The 19,621-nt window shown below is 31.5% G+C and overlaps 1 protein-coding gene across 1 annotated transcript in view; it reads left to right on the top strand.

The window, feature by feature from the left end:
* The window catches only part of LOC142318139 (RING finger protein 207-like), a 152,090-nt gene extending 135,157 nt beyond the window's left edge, over nt 1-16,933 (top strand). Inside the window, exons 16-17 of the mRNA XM_075354679.1 lie at nt 8,011-8,308; nt 16,325-16,933. Of these exons, the coding sequence (XP_075210794.1) occupies nt 8,011-8,308; nt 16,325-16,661 (635 nt within the window). The 3' untranslated portion in view covers nt 16,662-16,933. The remainder of the gene's footprint in view (nt 1-8,010; nt 8,309-16,324) is intronic.
* The last annotated feature ends 2,688 nt before the right edge of the window (nt 16,934-19,621 follow it).

Genomic DNA, 19,621 nt, shown 5'->3' with positions numbered 1-19,621 from the left:
TACACCCTTAATGTTTTTGAAAATCAACCGGAATTAAATGAACAGTATTTAAAAGCTTATGATAGAATTAACGAGTCTTTCAAAAGGTTTATTCAAATAGGTAGTGGTTAGGTTATGAGTAAAATATTGAGATTAGATCTTTCTGTATCAGAATTCGATCCACTTTTTGGTGGAAACAGTACATAATTACCATTTACCGAAAGCTTTAATTAAGAAACATGCTGTAATAAATATAAAAAATGACGATCAAAAATGTTTCTTACAGTGTGTTTTAACCAAAGTGGAGATCATTATCGAGCTTCGTTCTATAGAAAATTTGAAAATTGTTTAAACATGAAAGGAATAGAGAGAGTATCCTGTTTATGTAAAAGATATTGATAAATTTGAAGCTCAAAATATAGATGTTGGTGTAAATATGTTGTGTTATGATATTGAAAATGATGATGAATCATTTAAGTCTAAAAATCTATATATATGTATAAAAGAAGTGGTGTGGTTATTATTAACCAATCTTATACTAATTCGATCTCATTATACTCTAATAAACATGAAAAATGGTTATAAAGGCTTATCAAGACTGTTGGGTGATATGAATAAAAATCGTAGAAAATCTGAATAGTGTCCCTATTGTTTGTAATGTTTTAAATCTTGGCATAGTGAAATGGTGGCGAAAAAAAACTCGAAATACATATTGAAGATTGTAAGCAGGGAAAGGTTCAGAGAATTAGAATGTCGAAAGAATGAATTGGTGAGGGAGAGAAACATAAACAATGTAATATATATTGTATATATTTTATTCTTCAACATTACACGTATGTTATATATGTAGATTTCAAATCATTTATCATTCCAAATCACTTCGTGAATCTTAAACCCACCACTAGTTTTACGATAAAAACAGACACTCGTAAACCATTTGGGTATTGTTATGTTATAATAGATGAAAACAGATATGTTGTAGTAAAAAATTATACATAGCTGAAACAGGTAATGATAAGTGGTTGAAAAATTTCTCAATGATTTATGTAAAAACTATTTTTAAAAGGGAATTATTAATTGAAAAACCCTTAACTATGACCATAGAAGATGATGAAAAATTTCATAAAGATACTAAATATGTTTTATGTGGTGTTTGACAACGAAAATCGTGTAAGACATCACTTTCTTACTAGTCGTAAGTTTATAGGAGCTGCACATGAAAATTTAAATTTAAATTGTAAATGAATAACATGTATGGTTACATGTGGTTACATATGGTTACTGGCCAGGCCTGCTGCTCCGGCAGGAATGTTGGCATTCGTCGCGAGGTTCCACGTTGAGGTGGCAAGGAAACTTCTTCTGTCTTCTCCTCTTGGTCTTCTCCAAATGGTGGTCAATGATAAATTAAAAATTCATTCTCATGAACGCTGTTTTATTGGAGCTTGAGAGTAGTGGAGCTGCAGTGTTGGTATGGTTGGAGAACTGCGTGGCGGGAGTGATATACCCACCGGGTTGGTCTAGTAGTTAACGCATCTTCCCAAATCAGCTGATTTGGAAGTCGAGAGTTACAGCGTTCAAGTCCTAGTAAAAAGCCAGTTATTTTTACATAGATTTGAATACTAGATCGTGGATACCGGTGTTCTTTGGTGGTTGGGTTTCAATTAACCACACATCTCAGGAATGGTCGAACTGAGAATGTACAAGACTACACTTCATTCATATCATCACTCATACACTCATACATATCATCCTCATTCATCCTCTGAAGAATTATCTAAACGGTAGTTACCAGAGGCTAAACAGGAAAAAGAAGAAGAAGAAGAAGAAGTGGCGGGAGTGATGCTGTACCAGCGCATACGTATATTGTGCTCCCGCTGACATCTCAGCTGCTACCATTGTCGTCTGCCAATATTAAATTAGGCATGTATGTGGTAACAATTTATATATACAAATATATCTACGTTTATATAGAAATAAATATATTCAAAACTACATGCTGTCACTTTGCGTTTGTGCCGCCTGTACTATGGGTGCATAGCTGCATATGTCGCTCTAAAGCGATGTATGAAGCGTGTGGATTATTTTTGTTCCGGTCTCTTGATGCTGGAACTCTTTTCATACTTGGCGCAGTGTACCTACCTCAGGGTAAGGAACTAACAAACAAATGCACCTAATATAACAGTTGTAATGATCATACAGTATTGTTATTAACATTCACTCTACACACACACACACAAAAGATTGGAGAATGCCCTGATGTCAATTCTAAGAATCAGACCATTGTAAAAGTGAGGGGAATCCCAATGAGTACTCTGGCAGTTCAGTGGCTGGAAACAGTGCCTTATATTCAACTGCCATTTTCTTTGTTATTTAATGTAGTAATGTAGCGTTTTTGGGAGGTACCTCAAACCCGTGTTTCTCTATGCATTTTTCAATAAATCCACTCTTTCGTGTGTAGAAACATACCTTCATCACCGGAAACATGACCACACACTCAGTTATCAAAAAAGAAAATGAGGTTGAATGTGTGGTTTCTATACTTCTTTTTATGAAATTCTATCAGTGTTTCGGGCTGCAGTTAAAACTTTTAGACCTTTTGGCTTTCATGCTGCTGATTTCTCTATTACAACAATGCCAGACCTGATAAAACTTGTAAATAAATATATCTTTATTCTGACCGGTACATAAAAGTACTTAATATAGATCACATCAATATAAGATAAATTATAAATACAAAAACAAATTATAAGATAAAAATTGGATGTGTTTAAAATCCATATTAATTGTTTAATTGCAAACACATGAAATAATGTTAAGGTAATTACAGTAAATACAAAAAATTGCTAAATACAATTAATATTATTACAAACTAAAGAATAATTTATGATTCAGGTGGCGTTAATGAAAATTATTTTTAGCACATGTTTATGCACACATTGAATAGGATGCAGATAAATCATGGTGTGTTTTTTGTAGATGGTATTATTTAAAAATAATCACCATTATTCCACATTTCTTTTATGGAATAATATTGTTTCCATAAAAGAAAATCCTTTAATTGTATTTTAAATAAATTGGTGGGAAGATTTTTCACTGGTTTGGTAGTTTATTAAATATGGTAACAAAAGCATAGTAAGGCCCTTTCTAAAAAGCCGCAGCATTATGTTTAGTTAAAAAAAATAGTTCTGTAATAAACATGAATAGTTCTTAATAAAGATGAATTTTTTAAGAATAAGTTACCATGCGTTTTAGCAAAGATAGTACATTCATAACAATGATGAGTTAACATATTTAATATTCTAAATTTAGGTCTACATAATTCATGCTTATGGGCACCAGATAAGTGATCTGAACGCTCAGATCATTATCTGATTTATCTTTTATGATTTTGTGTCATAAAAATTTGCTATAACTTTTTAAGAGAGCTCCAAAAGATGAAATTGTATTTACACAGAAATATTTGTAGGCAAGTAGTTATTAATGATGACAAGCTTAGCATTTTATTAAGATGCTTCAGAGTAAAACAATATGGTTTGATTTTTTTTCAAATAAAATCAATTTCATTTTCACCACAAGAGCTTGTCATCTAATAAAACACCCAGAAATTTTGCTTCGTGGACAACAGAAATACTAATTTTATTAATGGGAATTCTATCTCTGCAATCAACAATGTTTGTTACATACATCTACCTGAGAAACACAGTGTGATGGTTTTAAGCATATTTAAAGTTAGATGGTTACAATCCATCCAGTGAATAATCTTTTGAGCAACTATCATAAAATTTTCAATTTGTTTTAAATAATTATCTTCAAGTATAGATACAGTTGTGTCATATGCAAAAAGAATTGTACTGAATGGTTAAGATTTTGAGGCAGGTTATTGATAAACAGTATAAAAGCAATACAAAAATCTTGACGTGATAAGTTTTACATGTGTGTTCTTATCAAAAGATGAAATTTCAACTACTTTATGATTTGAGGTATGACTAATGATTAGTAAGCAGCTTCTCTGATACCATAGCTATTAAAACTTTTTCATCAGTAAAGAATGTGAAACTAAATTGGTTTCTCAGACTGATAAAAAATTAAAAATGGAATCTTTTTGTGATTTAAAGAATTTAAAATATTTTCCAAAAACTGGGAGATAGATATTAGTAGACAATTTTGTATTAAAACTATGCTGATATTTATGTTAATATGGAATGCTTTTCAAGAAATTCTAAACTTGATTTTTCATAATTTTTCAAATATTTTAGAAAATACAGATAACAAAAGTGGTCTATAATTTTGTAATTAAGTGCCAAACTTTTTTTAAGGAGGGGAATAGCAACAGAAATCTTAAGGCAGTTAGGAAACATTTCATTGCTGAAACGTTCATTAATTAAATTTGTAAAAGGGATAACAGTAGCATCTATGTCTTCTTTTAAAATACTAGAAGAAATTTCATCAATATTCACAGAATATTTACTACTTATATTTATATTTAAAATAGAAGTGTTAACTTCCTGGGTATCAGGAAATAAAAATATTGATTCATCAACAAAACTGTTCAAGGTGAACAGCATTGTTGAAATGGATCAATATTATTGTCGAAAGAAATTATTATTGTGGAAAAGAAATTATTAAATTCCTCTTCTACCTAAATGGGTGATGAGATAATGAAAGTTGTCCTTTTGTATTTTTTGGCAAAGTTGTCTGTCCTTTATTTTCAAATTCGCTTTCACATGGCCCACATTTCAAAACCATTTGAAACAATTCACAAAACCATTTGTGGGCTTTCAATTGCCCACATGGTTTTAGAATGAATGTTTGAATTAGATTTAAATTATCATAATAATATTTTAGCGGTATAAACAAATTTAGCTTAAATTCATTTTTGTAATTTTTAAAGTGATTTTGGAAGTTATCAGAAAAATTATATTTAGACATTTCACAGAAATTTCTTAGCATATAGCTAGATTTCACAATTCCTTTATTAATTCACACATTTTTAATTTTATATTTAAACTTTTTTTCTTACTGAAGGGCAAGCTAGAGAGAAATGCATCAAGAAAATTGTTAAAAAAAGTTTTCATCAAAGCTAATTTTAATATTACTTTCCAATTTGTTTCTGATTACAAAAAAGAAAGTTCTCAACTTTCTTTATTGATCCCTCTTTTGAACAAACAAAATTAATAATTTTCTTGTCGCACGTTTTCAGTAATAAACAAAGCTATTGCAGTATTATAATATGAAAGGCCATAATCTACACAAGAGTAATGAAAATTATTTATTAGTAAATTTATAAAAATATTGTTTATAAGTCCTTGTAATTTTGGTTGGCTGGGAAATCAAAATATTTAGATCTGATAACTCAAACTGAGTTAGCCAACTTAGTCATTAACACAGAAAGAATTGATGAATTAGTTCAATATCCTCTTCAACTTGCGCAGTTAGATCCACTAAAAAATCAAATAACTAATATTTTATGGATGATTACAATTCTGAACATTGCATACAATTGTGGTTGTGACTGCTGCCTGAAAATTTTTTTGATGCAGGATTTGGGGCATTGATAAAGTGATAGGATAAATCGTTCAATGCTCATTGATATATACGAGAAGTATTTTACAGTATTTTTTAATAACCATAAATACCATATTTTTTTTACTTTTCATGTTTATAAATTTTAATTATTGTTTCCATCTTATAAATATTTTAAGTCATTTTAATTTTCAACTTTTAAATTTTAATTTCTATTTTATAGCCATAATAAAATTATTGAACTATAAGAGGTACAGTGTACCTCGAATGGGAAGGAGATAAGAGGGGCCAGGCTTTATCTGATTGGCTTTTCAGCTCTGCTGTTAATCTTAAAACAGTCATTGGGTAGGAAATAGTCCCTGATTCAGTTCATACCATGACCTGGATTTTTCGATCCTGGCAGCCTCCACATAGAGAACCTAGTAGGGACAGGCCTGTACCCACAGAATTAATATTGGGAAAGAAGGGATCAAGAATAAGAAAAGTAGTGGGTGGTGAAAAAGGACAATCTATTCATAAGGATAGTTTCTCCTCTGGCCTAAGACCTTTTCCATGGAAATATTACGTTTTCTAAGTAAAACGCTTCTTTTTGTTAATGTAATAACAGTATAGTCCAAGACAGTAAGATAAAATAAACATATTTTAGCATGCTTATATATACAATTTATTATCATCTTTTTTTTACATGGAAAATTTATCTTGGAACTTACAAATGACTGTTCATTGTTATTATTTTAATTTTAAAAGAGCTACCAAAAAGATCCCAAACTGTACGTAATACTCTGTTACCTTGAGAGGTAGATTAGCATGCTACAAAAATTAACTACCAGTAGACCTCGTAAGTCTCTTTGCCGTAACATCATGTGTTGTATAAACATGAACCTGTATTATTTTTGTGACCATGTGTTGGGAATATTCTCTAATCCTGCATGGCTGTCATAACTAAGGGAAAGGTTAGATTCAAGCCATCTATAACCTTTAGAAAACATGAAAGTGTGACTTTTGAGCATTTAAGTAACTGAAACATTCAAAATTACTTTTTTAATTTTTAATTTGATATTTGTCACATTAAATTTGAGATAATTTTCAGTAACATCTTGTGTAATGTATAAAATTTAGATTTATAGGTCTTTTATTTGTTTTCATTGTTAACTAAATTTAAATCACTGTTTTACAAGTATCTTTTTTACTTATGTGAGGCTTATGTCAAAATTAAATGAGTTGGTCATTAAAAATAAGAAACTAGCACTGTACCAATATTCTATATTTATATGGATCTACTTACCTACTTCGTTTTTTCTATGTAGTTAGAATTGTTTTCTAAGCATCTTTGTGTTGAGATACATGCCTTTTTACAGTCCATGCAATAAAATTTGTTCTATGGTATTTTGGTCATTCAGCACCGTTGTTTTTAATTCGCCATTTTTTGAACCATTGAGAATCAAGCCACTTCATCAAGTGATGTAAGATATGAAACTCATTAGATGGAAGATATGAGCTATTAATAAAAAAATCTCTTATATGAATGGCTGTAATATGAGGATGCAATGTGCAACTACTTCATGAATGAGACAATTTCTAGTGTCTAGTGTCACCATTTTTTTTCTTGTTGTGAATGACCCTGCTTTATTTTGAAAGTGTTAAACATTCTCAGAAAAGTTTTCTAGTGAAGTCTGCTGCGATTTTTGTTGCTAGCTCTGTAAAAACCAGCAGAAAGATGCCTTTTTGGATGCAGAAAATATTGTCTGGATCATGATGTTTCTTCCTTATTGGAGTTGGTGAATTTTTTTTGCCTTTAATGACACCACTGCATGGGTTGTTTGAATAAATATTGATCTAAAAAATCAAGGTTTCATCATCAGTCATTATATAAAAAGAAACTTTATCTCCTTTTTCTTATAAAGGTCTAAAATTGTATATACAGATGTCATCATTATTTAATTTTTATACATTTGTCAACATTCTTAAGATTAATCTTGCTCACTGTTTATGATAGCAAAGTTTTTCAGAAAAATTATTGTACTGTATTCAGAGAAATTTAGATTCTTGACAAGAACACTAATCATGAAGGATTGGTTTCTGGAATTTTATATTTACCTGCCCAACAAGGTTACCATCTAATTATAAGTTTTTTCACACAATGAACATTTATAAAGCCTATGGTAAACTCATGACCTTACTATCCTTCACTCATTACTGTTGGTTCATCTAATTTTCTGATAACTTTACCAGCTTTTGCATTGAGAAATCAAACTGCAGATCTCACAACATGGAATATTATATATTTTTGCAGCATCATTACTCCATGCAACACAAAAGCAAACAACAGCAGACTGCTGAGAAGGTTTATTTAGTTGAAACTACTGCATGTATGGAATCCGATTAATTATTGTCAATTACTTTTTGTTACCAACCCGCCATTATGTTTGACATAAACCTCATATTTTATTATTTATGTAATACTGACAAATGTACTGTATGAGATATGTTGTTTCATTGCAACGGTAGGTGGTGATGAAGATGAATGCAATTATCAACGTATTTCAGAAGCAACAAGCACTCTTGGTGGTGAAAGTGGGGCTGGAGGTACTGGTGGCGGTGGTGGTGTTGGTGGAACAAGTGGAGGAGGTGAAGGAATTAGAGTTAGCGGAGGGGCTGTTGATCGTGATGGCAGTGGCAGCATGATGATCAGGGCATTAGTTCACCCGACCCCACCATCTCCACCACATAGACCTACACGCTCACACCAAGTTTATCCTCATTCTGATACTGAGGATTCTGTTTTTTACTCTGAAACACCAAATGGGTAAGCTTTACATATTTCTCTTACTTTTTTTTTTTTTAGTGTATTAGTTTTGTGAAAATATGCAGATTGATTTTTTTATCATCTTAAATTTATTTGTAAATAAATCATGATATCCTGGGTCTGAATGTACCATTTCATTTGTTTTCTTTTCATCAAATGTTTTTCAGTTATTTACCAAAAACTTTCTATAATCCTTAACTTTAGCAAAATTTCCTTAAACTTTTTTTACAAAACTAACTTTCTCCTTTAAAAAATTCTTTAAAAAGAAGTTAATAAAAAAAGACCTAGAATTTTTTTTCTTTTTTTGATCCATTAATAAAATAAAAATATTAAAGTAGTAATTACTGTGACTTGTGTACTTAACTTTTTACATTTCTCTAATATCATTAATTAATCTCTAATTATCATTTTCTAATATTTATTAATTAATTGAGATGGTACCTTAGGCCAAATTTTTTTAATGCATTTATTAATTTTTTTAACCTACAATATAGTTACAAAGTAAATCTAATAAATATTTAAAGAAGTCCTACGTAACATTTCTGCCTTTCATCCAGAACATTTTATATTTGATTCCTAGTCGGGCATGGCAATTTTTCATATGCTACAAAATACATTTAACATCAAGAAATTCTGATTGGGAGTCAGTCAACCTGTTCAGATGCAGGTATCAGTAGGGGGATGGAGGGGAAGTTGAAGTAGTTGAATTCTGAGCTAGGAGAGGATATTGGGAAAGTAATGATACAGGAAATTAAAGTGGTTGTAAAGGAAATAAAGAATAACAATACAGAAAGGATAGGTGGAATACCAGCTGTGAATACAAGAATAGCTTGTTGAACACGGTTGAGTTGATGCACAAGTTGCTCTGTAGAATATGGGATGAGGAGGAAATACCTGATGACTGGAGAAGAAGTTTATTAATCAGATTGCTTAAAGATGATGACTTGACATAGTCGGAGAACATATGGGATAGGTGAGGGTACTGTACAGGGATTTTGCAGCGAGAGTGCTGCATGAGGGAAGGGTTGTCAGAGAGTTTTGAATACAGTCGTAGAGTGAAGAAGGGATGCTCATTGTCAGGCATACTGTTTCTGATTGCCATGGATCACATCTGAAGGAGAGTATAAGGGGAAGAACTGGACTGGAACCATTTGAAGAGTTTTTGAATAGCTTGAGGATCTTAAGTTTGCAAATGATGTGTGCTTGATATCAGCAACAAGACAAGTTATAAAAAAAAGCAGAAAACCTTAATGAAGAGGCCAGGAAGATGGGATTGAGGATAAATGGGAGGAAGACAAAGTATGTGGGAGTGAATGATGTGGGAAGAGTTGCAATAGAAGTTAAGCAATAAGAGGTGGATGAGTTTGTTTACTTAAGGACTGTTGTGGACAGGAGTGGAGGACCAAGGGTGATGTAAAGAGAAGAAGTAGAGTCTTTGGAGCATTCAGTATGTTGAGTAAGATATGGCAATCAAGAGCTTTTCTGACAGGAGTAAAATAAGGATTTTCAACTCAGTTGTCAAGAGTGTGTTGTATGGGTGTGAATCCTAGAAGCTGAGCATAACAATAACAAAAAAGCTTTAAGAATATGTCAATAAGTACTTGAGGAGAGTATTGGGAATGGGGTGGCCTGACTTCATAACAAATGAACATTTGTGACACTGGTTTACCCAAGAACCATAGAAACACAAATCAAAAGAAGGAAGTGGTCAGTCACCCTTTTCAGAAGGAGGCTGGTGAGGTGGCTAAGGAAGCCCTTGAATGGACTCTTGCTTGTAGAAGAAGGGTTGGTAGGCCAACATGGAGAAGTTGAGGGAGAGAGGAAGAACCTGGAAGGAGATCAAGTAGGAGACACCAACAGGGTCAGGTGGAGAACAGTGGGGAGGACCTGTGCTCTAGGAGGAGTCAATGGGATTAAGAAGATGAAAGAAGTCAGCCTGTTGTTTCATAACAAATAAATAAATGATTGGTAAATATTTAAAAGTTACTAACTAGGTTATGTTGATTTTAAGAGCTTATTACTAGTAGAAACCTATTGTATTTTATATAAAACATTATTTTCTTTTTCTATTTACAACTTTCCAATAACTAGCTAGGTTTTTGCATGTGGTAACCAGGTGTGTAAAGTCTTAAGGGAGTAATGAGAATTAAACTTGGAATTCTTAATTTCTGTTTGTTGAAGATACATAAATTTCAGAATTTTCAAGTTCATCAAGATGAACCAGAACCAAGGTTCCTTCTACATTATCCATGATAGGAGTAATAAGTAGATATTTTAGTAACAATTATTTATTGTGTATTCTTGTATGTAAATTTGATTTTCAGATTGAAATTTATTTATTTTTTCTCAGTAATGCCGTCACCTGCTATTAAACTCCTATATAATAATAGGAATGTATGTTTTTTTTTTTGTCTTGTCATTTGACTGGTTTGATGCAGCTCTCCAAGATTCCCTATCTAGTGCTAGTCGTTTCATTTCAGTATACCCTCTACATCCTACATCCCCAACAATTTGTTCTACATACTCCAAACGTGGCCTGCCTACACAATTTTTCCCTTCTACCTATCCTTCCAATATTAAAGCGACTATTCCAGGATGCCTTAGTATGTGGCCTATAAGTCTGTCTCTTCTTTTAACTATATTTTTCCAAATGCTTCTTTCTTCATCTATTTGCCGCAATACCTCTTCATTTGTCACTTTATCCACCCATCTGATTTTTAACATTCTCCTATAGCACCACATTTCAAAAGCTTCTAATCTTTTCTTCTCAGATACTCCGATTATCCAAGTTTCACTTCCATATAAAGCGACACTCCAAACATACACTTTCAAAAATCTTTTCCTGACATTTAAATTAATTTTTGATGTAAACAAATTATATTTCTTACTGAAGGCTCGTTTAGCTTGTGCTATTCGGCATTTTATATCGCTCCTGCTTCGTCCATCTTTAGTAATTTTACTTCCCAAATAACAAAATTCTTCTACCTCCATAATCTTTTCTCCTCCTATTTTCACATTCAGTGGTCCATCTTTGTTATTTCTACTACATTTCATTACTTTTGTTTTGTTCTTGTTTATTTTCATGCGGTAGTTCTTGCGTAGGACTTCATCTATGCCGTTCATAGTTTCTTCTAAATCCTTTTTACTCTCGGCTAGAATTACTATATCATCAGCAAATCATAGCATCTTTATCTTTTCACCTTGTACTGTTACTCCGAATCTAAATTGTTCTTTTCCATCATTAACTGCTAGTTCCATGTAAAGATTAAAAAGTAACGGAGATAGAGAACATCCTTGTCGGACTCCCTTTCTTATTAGGGCTTCTTTCTTATGTTCTTCAATTGTTATTGTTGCTGTTTGGTTCCTGTACATGATAGCAATTGTTCTTCTATCTCTGTATTTGAACCGTAATTTTTTTAAAACGCTGAACATTATATTCCAATCTACGTTATCGAAAGCCTTTTCTAGGTCTATAAACGCCAAGTATGTTGGTTTGTTTTTCTTTAATCTTCCTTCTACTATTAATCTGAGGCCTAAAATTGCTTCCCTTGTCCCTATACTTTTCTGAAACCAAATTGGTCTTCTCCTAACACTTCTTCCACTCTCCTCTCAATTCTTCTGTATAAAATTCTAGTTAAGATTTTTGATGCATGACTAGTTAAACTAATTGTTCTATATTCTTCACATTTATCTGCCCCTGCTTTCTTTGGTATCATAACTATAACACTTTTTTTGAAGTCTGATGGAAATTCCCCTTTTTCATAAATATTACACACCAGTTTGTATAATCTATCAATCGCTTCCTCACCTGCACTGCGCAGTAATTCTACAGGTATTCCGTCTATTCCAGGAGCCTTTCTGCCATTTAAATCTTTTAATGCTCTCTTAAATTCAGATCTCAGTATTGTTTCTCCCATTTCATCCTCCTCAACTTCCTCTTCTTCCTCTATAACACCATTTTCTAATTCATTTCCTCCGTATAACTCTTCAATATATTCCACCCATCTATCGACTTTACCTTTCGTATTATATATTGGTGTACCATCTTTGTTTAACACATTATTAGATTTTAATTTATGTACCCCAAAATTTTCCTTAACTTTCCTGTATGCTCCGTCTATTTTACCAATGTTCATTTCTCTTTCCACTTCTGAACACTTTTCTTTAATCCACTCTTCTTTCGCCAGTTTGCACTTCCTGTTTATAGCATTTCTTAATTGCCGATAGTTCCTTTTACTTTCTTCATCACTAGCATTCCTATATTTTCTACGTTCATCCATCAGCTGCAATATATCGTCTGAAACCCAAGGTTTTCTACCAGTTCTCTTTATTCCGTCTTCTGCTGATTTAAGAATTTCCTTTTTAACATTCTCCCATTCTTCTTCTACATTTTCTACCTTATCTTTTTTACTCAGACCTCTTGCGATGTCCTCCTCAAAAATCTTCTTTACCCCCTCTTCCTCAAGCTTCTCTAAATTCCACCGATTCATCTGACAACTTTTCTTCAGGTTTTTAAACCCCAATCTACATTTCATTATCACCAAATTATGGTCGCTATCAATGTCTGCTCCAGGGTAAGTTTTGCAGTCAACGAGTTGATTTCTAAATCTTTGCTTAACCATGATATAATCTATCTGATACCTTGCAGTATCGCCTGGCTTTTTCCAAGTGTATATTCTTCTATTATGATTTTTAAATTGGGTGTTGGCAATTACTAAATTATACTTCGTGCAAAACTCTATAAGTCGGTCCCCTCTTTCATTCCTTTTGCCCAGCCCGTATTCACCCACTATATTTCCTTCCTTGCCTTTTCCAATGCTTGCATTCCAATCTCCAACTATTATTAAATTTTCATCTCCTTTTACGTGTTTAATTGCTTCATCAATCTCTTCGTATACACACTCTACCTCATCATCATCATGGGCGCTTGTAGGCATATAAACGTTAACAATCGTTGTCGGTTTAGGTTTTGATTTTATCCTTATTACAATGATTCTATCGCTATGCGTTTTGAAATACTCCACTCTCCTCCCTATCTTCTTGTTCATCACGAAACCTACTCCTGCCTGCCCATTATTTGACGCTGAATTAATTACTCTAAAATCACCTGACCAAAAGTCGCCTTCCTCTTCCCACCGAACCTCACTAATTCCTACTATATCCACATTCACCGTATCCATTTCCCTTTTTAAATTTTCTAGCCTACCAACCTTTTTTAAGCTTCTAACATTCCACGCTCCGACTCGTAGAATGTTATTTTTTAATTTTCTGGTGACCCCTTCCTTAGTAGTCCCCACCCGGAGATCCGAACGGGGGACTATTTTACCTCCGGAATATTTTACCAAGGAAGGCGCCTCCATTATTGCTATGTGAAAATGCAGAGAGCCACATTTTCTTGGAAAAAAAGCAGCTGTAGTTTTCCATTGCTTTCAGCTGCCTAGTACTCAGAGGACTGAGTGATGTTGATACGGCCGTTTAAGTCATTGTGACTCACGCCCCTAACAACTACTGAAAGAGCTGCTGCCCTCTTTCAGGAATCATTCCTTAGTCTGGCTCTCAACAGATACCTCTTCGATATGGTTGCACCTTCGGTCCAGCTACTCTGTATCCCTGAGCACTCAAGCCCCCTCACCAACGGCAAGGTCTCATGATTCATAGAGGAGGAGGAATGTATGCTTAGTGAAGAATTGTTGGGCAGCTTTTTCTTTTCCCATCAGAATTACACATTACCAACTAATAATTGGTGTATTAGCTAAATAAAAATATATTATACAAATTGATTTTCTTAGACTGTGTGTTTTTTTGTTTCATTTTCAGCTCTTGATTAATTTTGATCTGCAGCTTGAAAATAGCTGTAAACATTAGACAAATTTGATTATTACAATTAAAGTAGATTACTATTTTCTAAAAATTGTACTGTAAAATTTTCTAAAAATCAAACATAACAAGAATCATTTTGAGACTGAACTGCTGCCACATAAGCTACAGCATATGTATTAATATGTTTCTTGATGCATGTTTCATAGATCTACACACATATTAGTGGTAAATGCATATTAATATAAAAATAATGTAGTGTATTGTTACAGTCAACAAAATCCAAATTTACACATTGGTAGTACAAGCACAAAACAAAGATCACAAAAATTTACATTGACTTTTTATTTTCTTTACAAGGTTTTTTTTTACGCTTTAACCCAGATTTATGTCCAGTTGAATTGGAGCACCACAATGAAAATTAAATTTGTTCCTACCAAAAACTATCCTAACTTAATTCTATTAGGTAGATCAGTTTCTCATGTCCTGATTGATAAACGAATATGTTGTCAGATTGAAGAAAAAAATTTATAAAGAATGTTATGCTTATAAAAAATATAATGTTCTGCACTATTTCTTGGCCTAATACAAAGATGTCACAAGTATGACTGAATGTGATGTGTCAAATTTGATTGTTTATTAGCTGATATGCTGCAAAATTTCTGATGCGTGTGCTTATTTACTTGTTTATGGCAATCAAGTAAAGCAAACAAATTTTAATATTTTCCAAAAAAATAATAAAATTGAAGTTTGAACTGTTATAAAGTACTTTGTTTAACCCTGGACTTACAAAAAGCATTAGATCCCACTTTAAAGAGTAGTTCCCCTTCATTTTAGTAGTTAAAAAGTAGACTGCTGAATTTAAATTTGGTCATATATCCACTCAAGTTGATGAACACTTGAATTTTCAAAAATTGTTATCAACAAAATCATCATTAAAATCCACAATGCAGTAATTAATGATCATCAACTTAAGATATGCGAGTTTGCTAACATTGTAAACAAATTGATAGACCTTGTCCAATTCATTTTATATGATGATTTATATATTAAAGAACTATGCTCACTGGTTGCCATGTTTGTTAATAGGCTGTCAAAACCAAATTAGATTGAACCCACTTCTCAACAACTTCAACTGAACACTTCAGATGTTTAGACTAAATTAAATGCATTTCCACTGAGTTTCTTCAGTATTTTATAACAGCAGATATAACATGGAATCACTATTAAACGCTAGAGACCAAACAGTGGGTGAGAACAGATGAAATGGCCCAAAGAAAGCAGAAACAATTACATCTGTAGTAAAAATCATGACTACAATTTTTGGGATTCTTGTGATAGTGCTCATAGACTACCTGGAAAAAGGCAGGACCAGCACCAGGGAATATTACATTTCAATACTGGACCAATTGAAGGCTCCTATTCAGGATAAATGCCTACATCTGGCCAAAAAGTAAGTGCTCTTTCACCACAATAATGCACTTATACACATTTCTTGGGTTTCTGCAAAACTTCATTATGTATGCTTCAAAATGCTTCCACTTGTGCCATATTTGCTGGATTTGGCTCCCAGTGATTACTTTCTCTTCCTAAACCTGAGAAAATGGCTCACTGGACAAAGATTCGCTTTGAATCTTGATCTCAGCTTTGAGACAACCACTTATTTTGCCTAGTTGGACCAATTGCTTTATACTGAGAATAATCAAAAGTTGTTAAGTCGGTCTAAATGTATCGAATTACAAGGTTGAAAAATAAAAAATAAATTTCTTAAAAATCTTGCTCTCTTTGTCAGGCCGAGAACTTTTCCAAACAGCCCTTGCAGATGTAAAGTGAATGTGTTGAAAATAGACTACAGTTGAATGAACTTGTGATGCAAGTTATACTGAAAAGTAGATGATAAGATGAGTTAGCTATAAGCCAAAAAGGAGATGGTTAGAGGGATTGTATAAATGAAGTGACCCACAAATAGCATGATTTAAGACAAGGGATAATGAACAGTGACTCCATGTAAACTTAGAAAAAACTGCAGAAAATTAAAAGTTTTCTTTTTCCTGTGCTGAATTTATCAGTCATCTTGATCCATTTACCATTTAATAGTAACAGATTATTTATTTTTTTAAGTAAGTATACTTGATTTGACGTATTTCAGTATTTATCATATGTAACAGTATATGCTATATTAATAGTGTTTTGTTTCAGAAGAAGGCGGTCATCTGTGGATTTAATGGATAGACGAAAGACTCTTGTTGTACTTATAAATTCTGGTAAAAGTAAGTCACGACTGATGCAAAAACAACGTTCATGGGAAACATTTCCACCAAAGAAAAGACAGGAAAGCAGTTCAAAATTTTGTAGAGACCCTGAGTCATTCAGAGGTGCTTTTGATTTGGCAGGATTAAAAAAGGCTGATAGTTTTGAAGGTCATGAAGAAGCTGTTCGAACATTGGTAGCAGCTGTTCAGGAAACTAGAACACTAAGAAAGCCTAAATCTCCTGCTCCATCTACACCAACATCAGGTCGTACACCAGCTGATTAGTAATTGGTCACTGATGATTTTTAATTGTAACAATCTATGAAAATGTACATTTTTTAAAGTGTATGTTAAAATACATATATATTTAAAACATTTTACAGTCCTTTGTGTTAAATGAATAATAATAATATAATTATTCATTATAAATTGGTATGTATGTAGAGAAAAGGCCTAACACATATAAAAAATACAAAAAAAAAATACAAAATTTGTATCATAAATTAACTGCATCTGCTTACTATTAGTAAGTAATATTTTGTAAATAAGAAGACTGATTATGCTCCACTTTGAAACAGTATACAATGAAACAGAATCTTACTGATAACAATAATAATTTTACTTGAATCCATGTAATATTTGTAATTTTTAACATTTACAAAAATGTATCTATCAGTAAATATTTTTTTCTAATTTTTTATAGCTAGTAAAAAAATACTGTCTTATTCAGTCTTTATATACATCATCATTAATTAATTCAACAATGTTGATTAAAACTAATCAAATTTGTAGGATTTTTCAAGAATAATAATAAAATCATAATCTACTTCTGCATTTATTCATTGATTTATTATAAATAAATTTGTATATACATATAATTATTATGGCTCAAATCAATCTATATCTTTTTTCTAAAATGTTTTTATACCAGCTACTAATTAGTTTTTATTTTAAAAAATTTTCCAGTAAACTTACCTGTGAAAAGATGTCATATTTAAGTATTACTAATGCGCTGTTCTCTAAATTATCCCTGTTATGATTTGACTATGATTACTGTGAAAAGATACCTAAAAATATAGAAAAGAAAATTAACCACTTTATTTTAAATGAATAATATATTTATAACAGTTTGAAACAGATAATTTTGTTTGTGTCAGTGTTTAACATTACTTTTCCAGTTTTACTCGTAGGCTCTAGTTACTGGTTTTCTGTTTATTAATTTTCTGAAAACATCCATACTTCTTTCAGATCTTGAGAATCTGTTAATTTTTTGTAAAGTTCATTGCTTTTCCCTCATTGCTCTAAGTTTGAATTATTCATTCCTGAATTCAAAGCCTAATTTAAAAATAATCATTTATTTATGAAATGCAAGTTGGCCAGTTTGAGCAGAAAAATAAAACAAATTTGATGTTCTATACGCTTAAACTTATTACAAGTAGAGTTGATCCTTATCACTATTAAAGTTCAAAATTGTTTCACTCATTCCTGATTCTCTTTCAGTTTATAGATTAAATAACCTGAAAAAGTGAGGTTGAGTCTTCACTTTCGTAAATGTTTCATATGTGTCAATTATATTAAAATTTTTTTAACTTCTTAGAATTAAAACATTACTGTCAACAAGAATGTAATTACAGTTTTGATTTTAACAAATGGTGGCATTGTGGAAAGTTAACTAACTGTGATTAGAGATTATACTGAAAGTAAACTCTGTTAAAATTCATGCATTCTGTTTCCTTTTTTGATACCATTGCTTAATTAGGTAGCTGCTTACTTTGAAAAAGAAATGTTTAACATGTTAATAATAATCTTTTCTTTTTTTTATAAATTTACCAAAAACCACCAAAATTGAACATGTAGGATAACTTTATAATTCAGATTTGTACCAAGTACGTATTCTTTATTGTGTAATTTTAATATCGAGTGCTGTTAATACTTTAATACTTTGTTGCACATATTTCCCACTTTATTCCATTTTGTGTTATCTCTTCTCCTAACTTCTTTGTTTAACACAAAATTCTGTTGTCATAAAAACTGCTTTTATAGGACATGTAAAATATGTCCTATGAACGCAAGCTGTTAATGTTCACTTTTATACAAATATCTCTACTATTTGCTGGAATTGACTTGTCCAAAATCTTGCCTTGTCCTAATAAATTGTTCAAATTGTATACTCTTATATTGAAAAGATGAGTATTTACTATACATATTTTTTTTATCATTGAAGTTTATATCTGTATGAGATCATGATCTTTCATTATTATTGGTTTTCATATATGATACAGATTAAAATAGTTTCTGTTGTTCAAGTTATAGAGCTATAACCAAAAAACCAGTATGCCACCTCATAATGTTATTGTTATTGCTTTCTTGTAAAAGTAAAACATATGCTTTACTGCTATTGTTGTCTATAAATTTGTTCATCTACCTCTTTTTATTTGTATTAGCGGTAGGACATTATCTATTGAAATTTTGTATTATTCCTATAAGAAAACATTTTTTTGAGAAGTTCATTGGTTCTAAATAACTTAATTTAATTCAAAAAAAACTACAATTCCGAAAAAAAATTTATGATATAGATTCAAAGGAAGTTGTAGAATTCTTTCTAATAAGCATCTGAACAGTTCTACTTTATATGTTTAATGGTTTAAACATGTTTATATGTTTAATCATGCATTAGTTTACCAATTGTTAAAGAAATTTTACATATTCAATTACCTATTTTTAAAAAAATAATTACGGATAATTTGGATTGCAGTGCATTGAGTTATATGCACTTTAATCAGTATATTTTACTTGAAAAATTAATCTTAAAAAATGTAATATTTTGTATTAACCTGACAATCTATAGTCTATGGTGCTAATTTTGTTTATTTTTAATTTCATTTTTATATCAATTAAAAATATCTGTAACATGCAGCACTCTACTGGTTGTATTGACCAGTTCAACTGTACAATTATAAAATTGAATCTACTGTACTTTTTTTTATTTTGTTTTTAACTTACGTAAAGTTATATGTATGTTTATTTAAACTGAAAAGAAAAATTAATATGGTCAGTAGCCACTAAATGGTGTCAGTATTTCCATACAGACTCAGTATAAAGTAAAATGAGTTACTGATAAATTTGGAAGTAGGAAGTGGTTTAGTAAGAGCAGTTTAAATTGTTCATTTTATTAAACAAGTTTCAATAAAAGAAGAAGGCTCTAAATTTTACCTACATAAATTTTTTAAACAAAAAAAATAAAG

Source organism: Lycorma delicatula, chromosome 1 (genome assembly GCF_047948215.1).
Source record: "Lycorma delicatula isolate Av1 chromosome 1, ASM4794821v1, whole genome shotgun sequence".
Lineage (NCBI taxonomy): Eukaryota > Metazoa > Arthropoda > Insecta > Hemiptera > Fulgoridae > Lycorma > Lycorma delicatula.
Note: the sequence above shows the minus strand (reverse complement) of the source record. Positions and strands in the feature narration are given on the sequence as shown.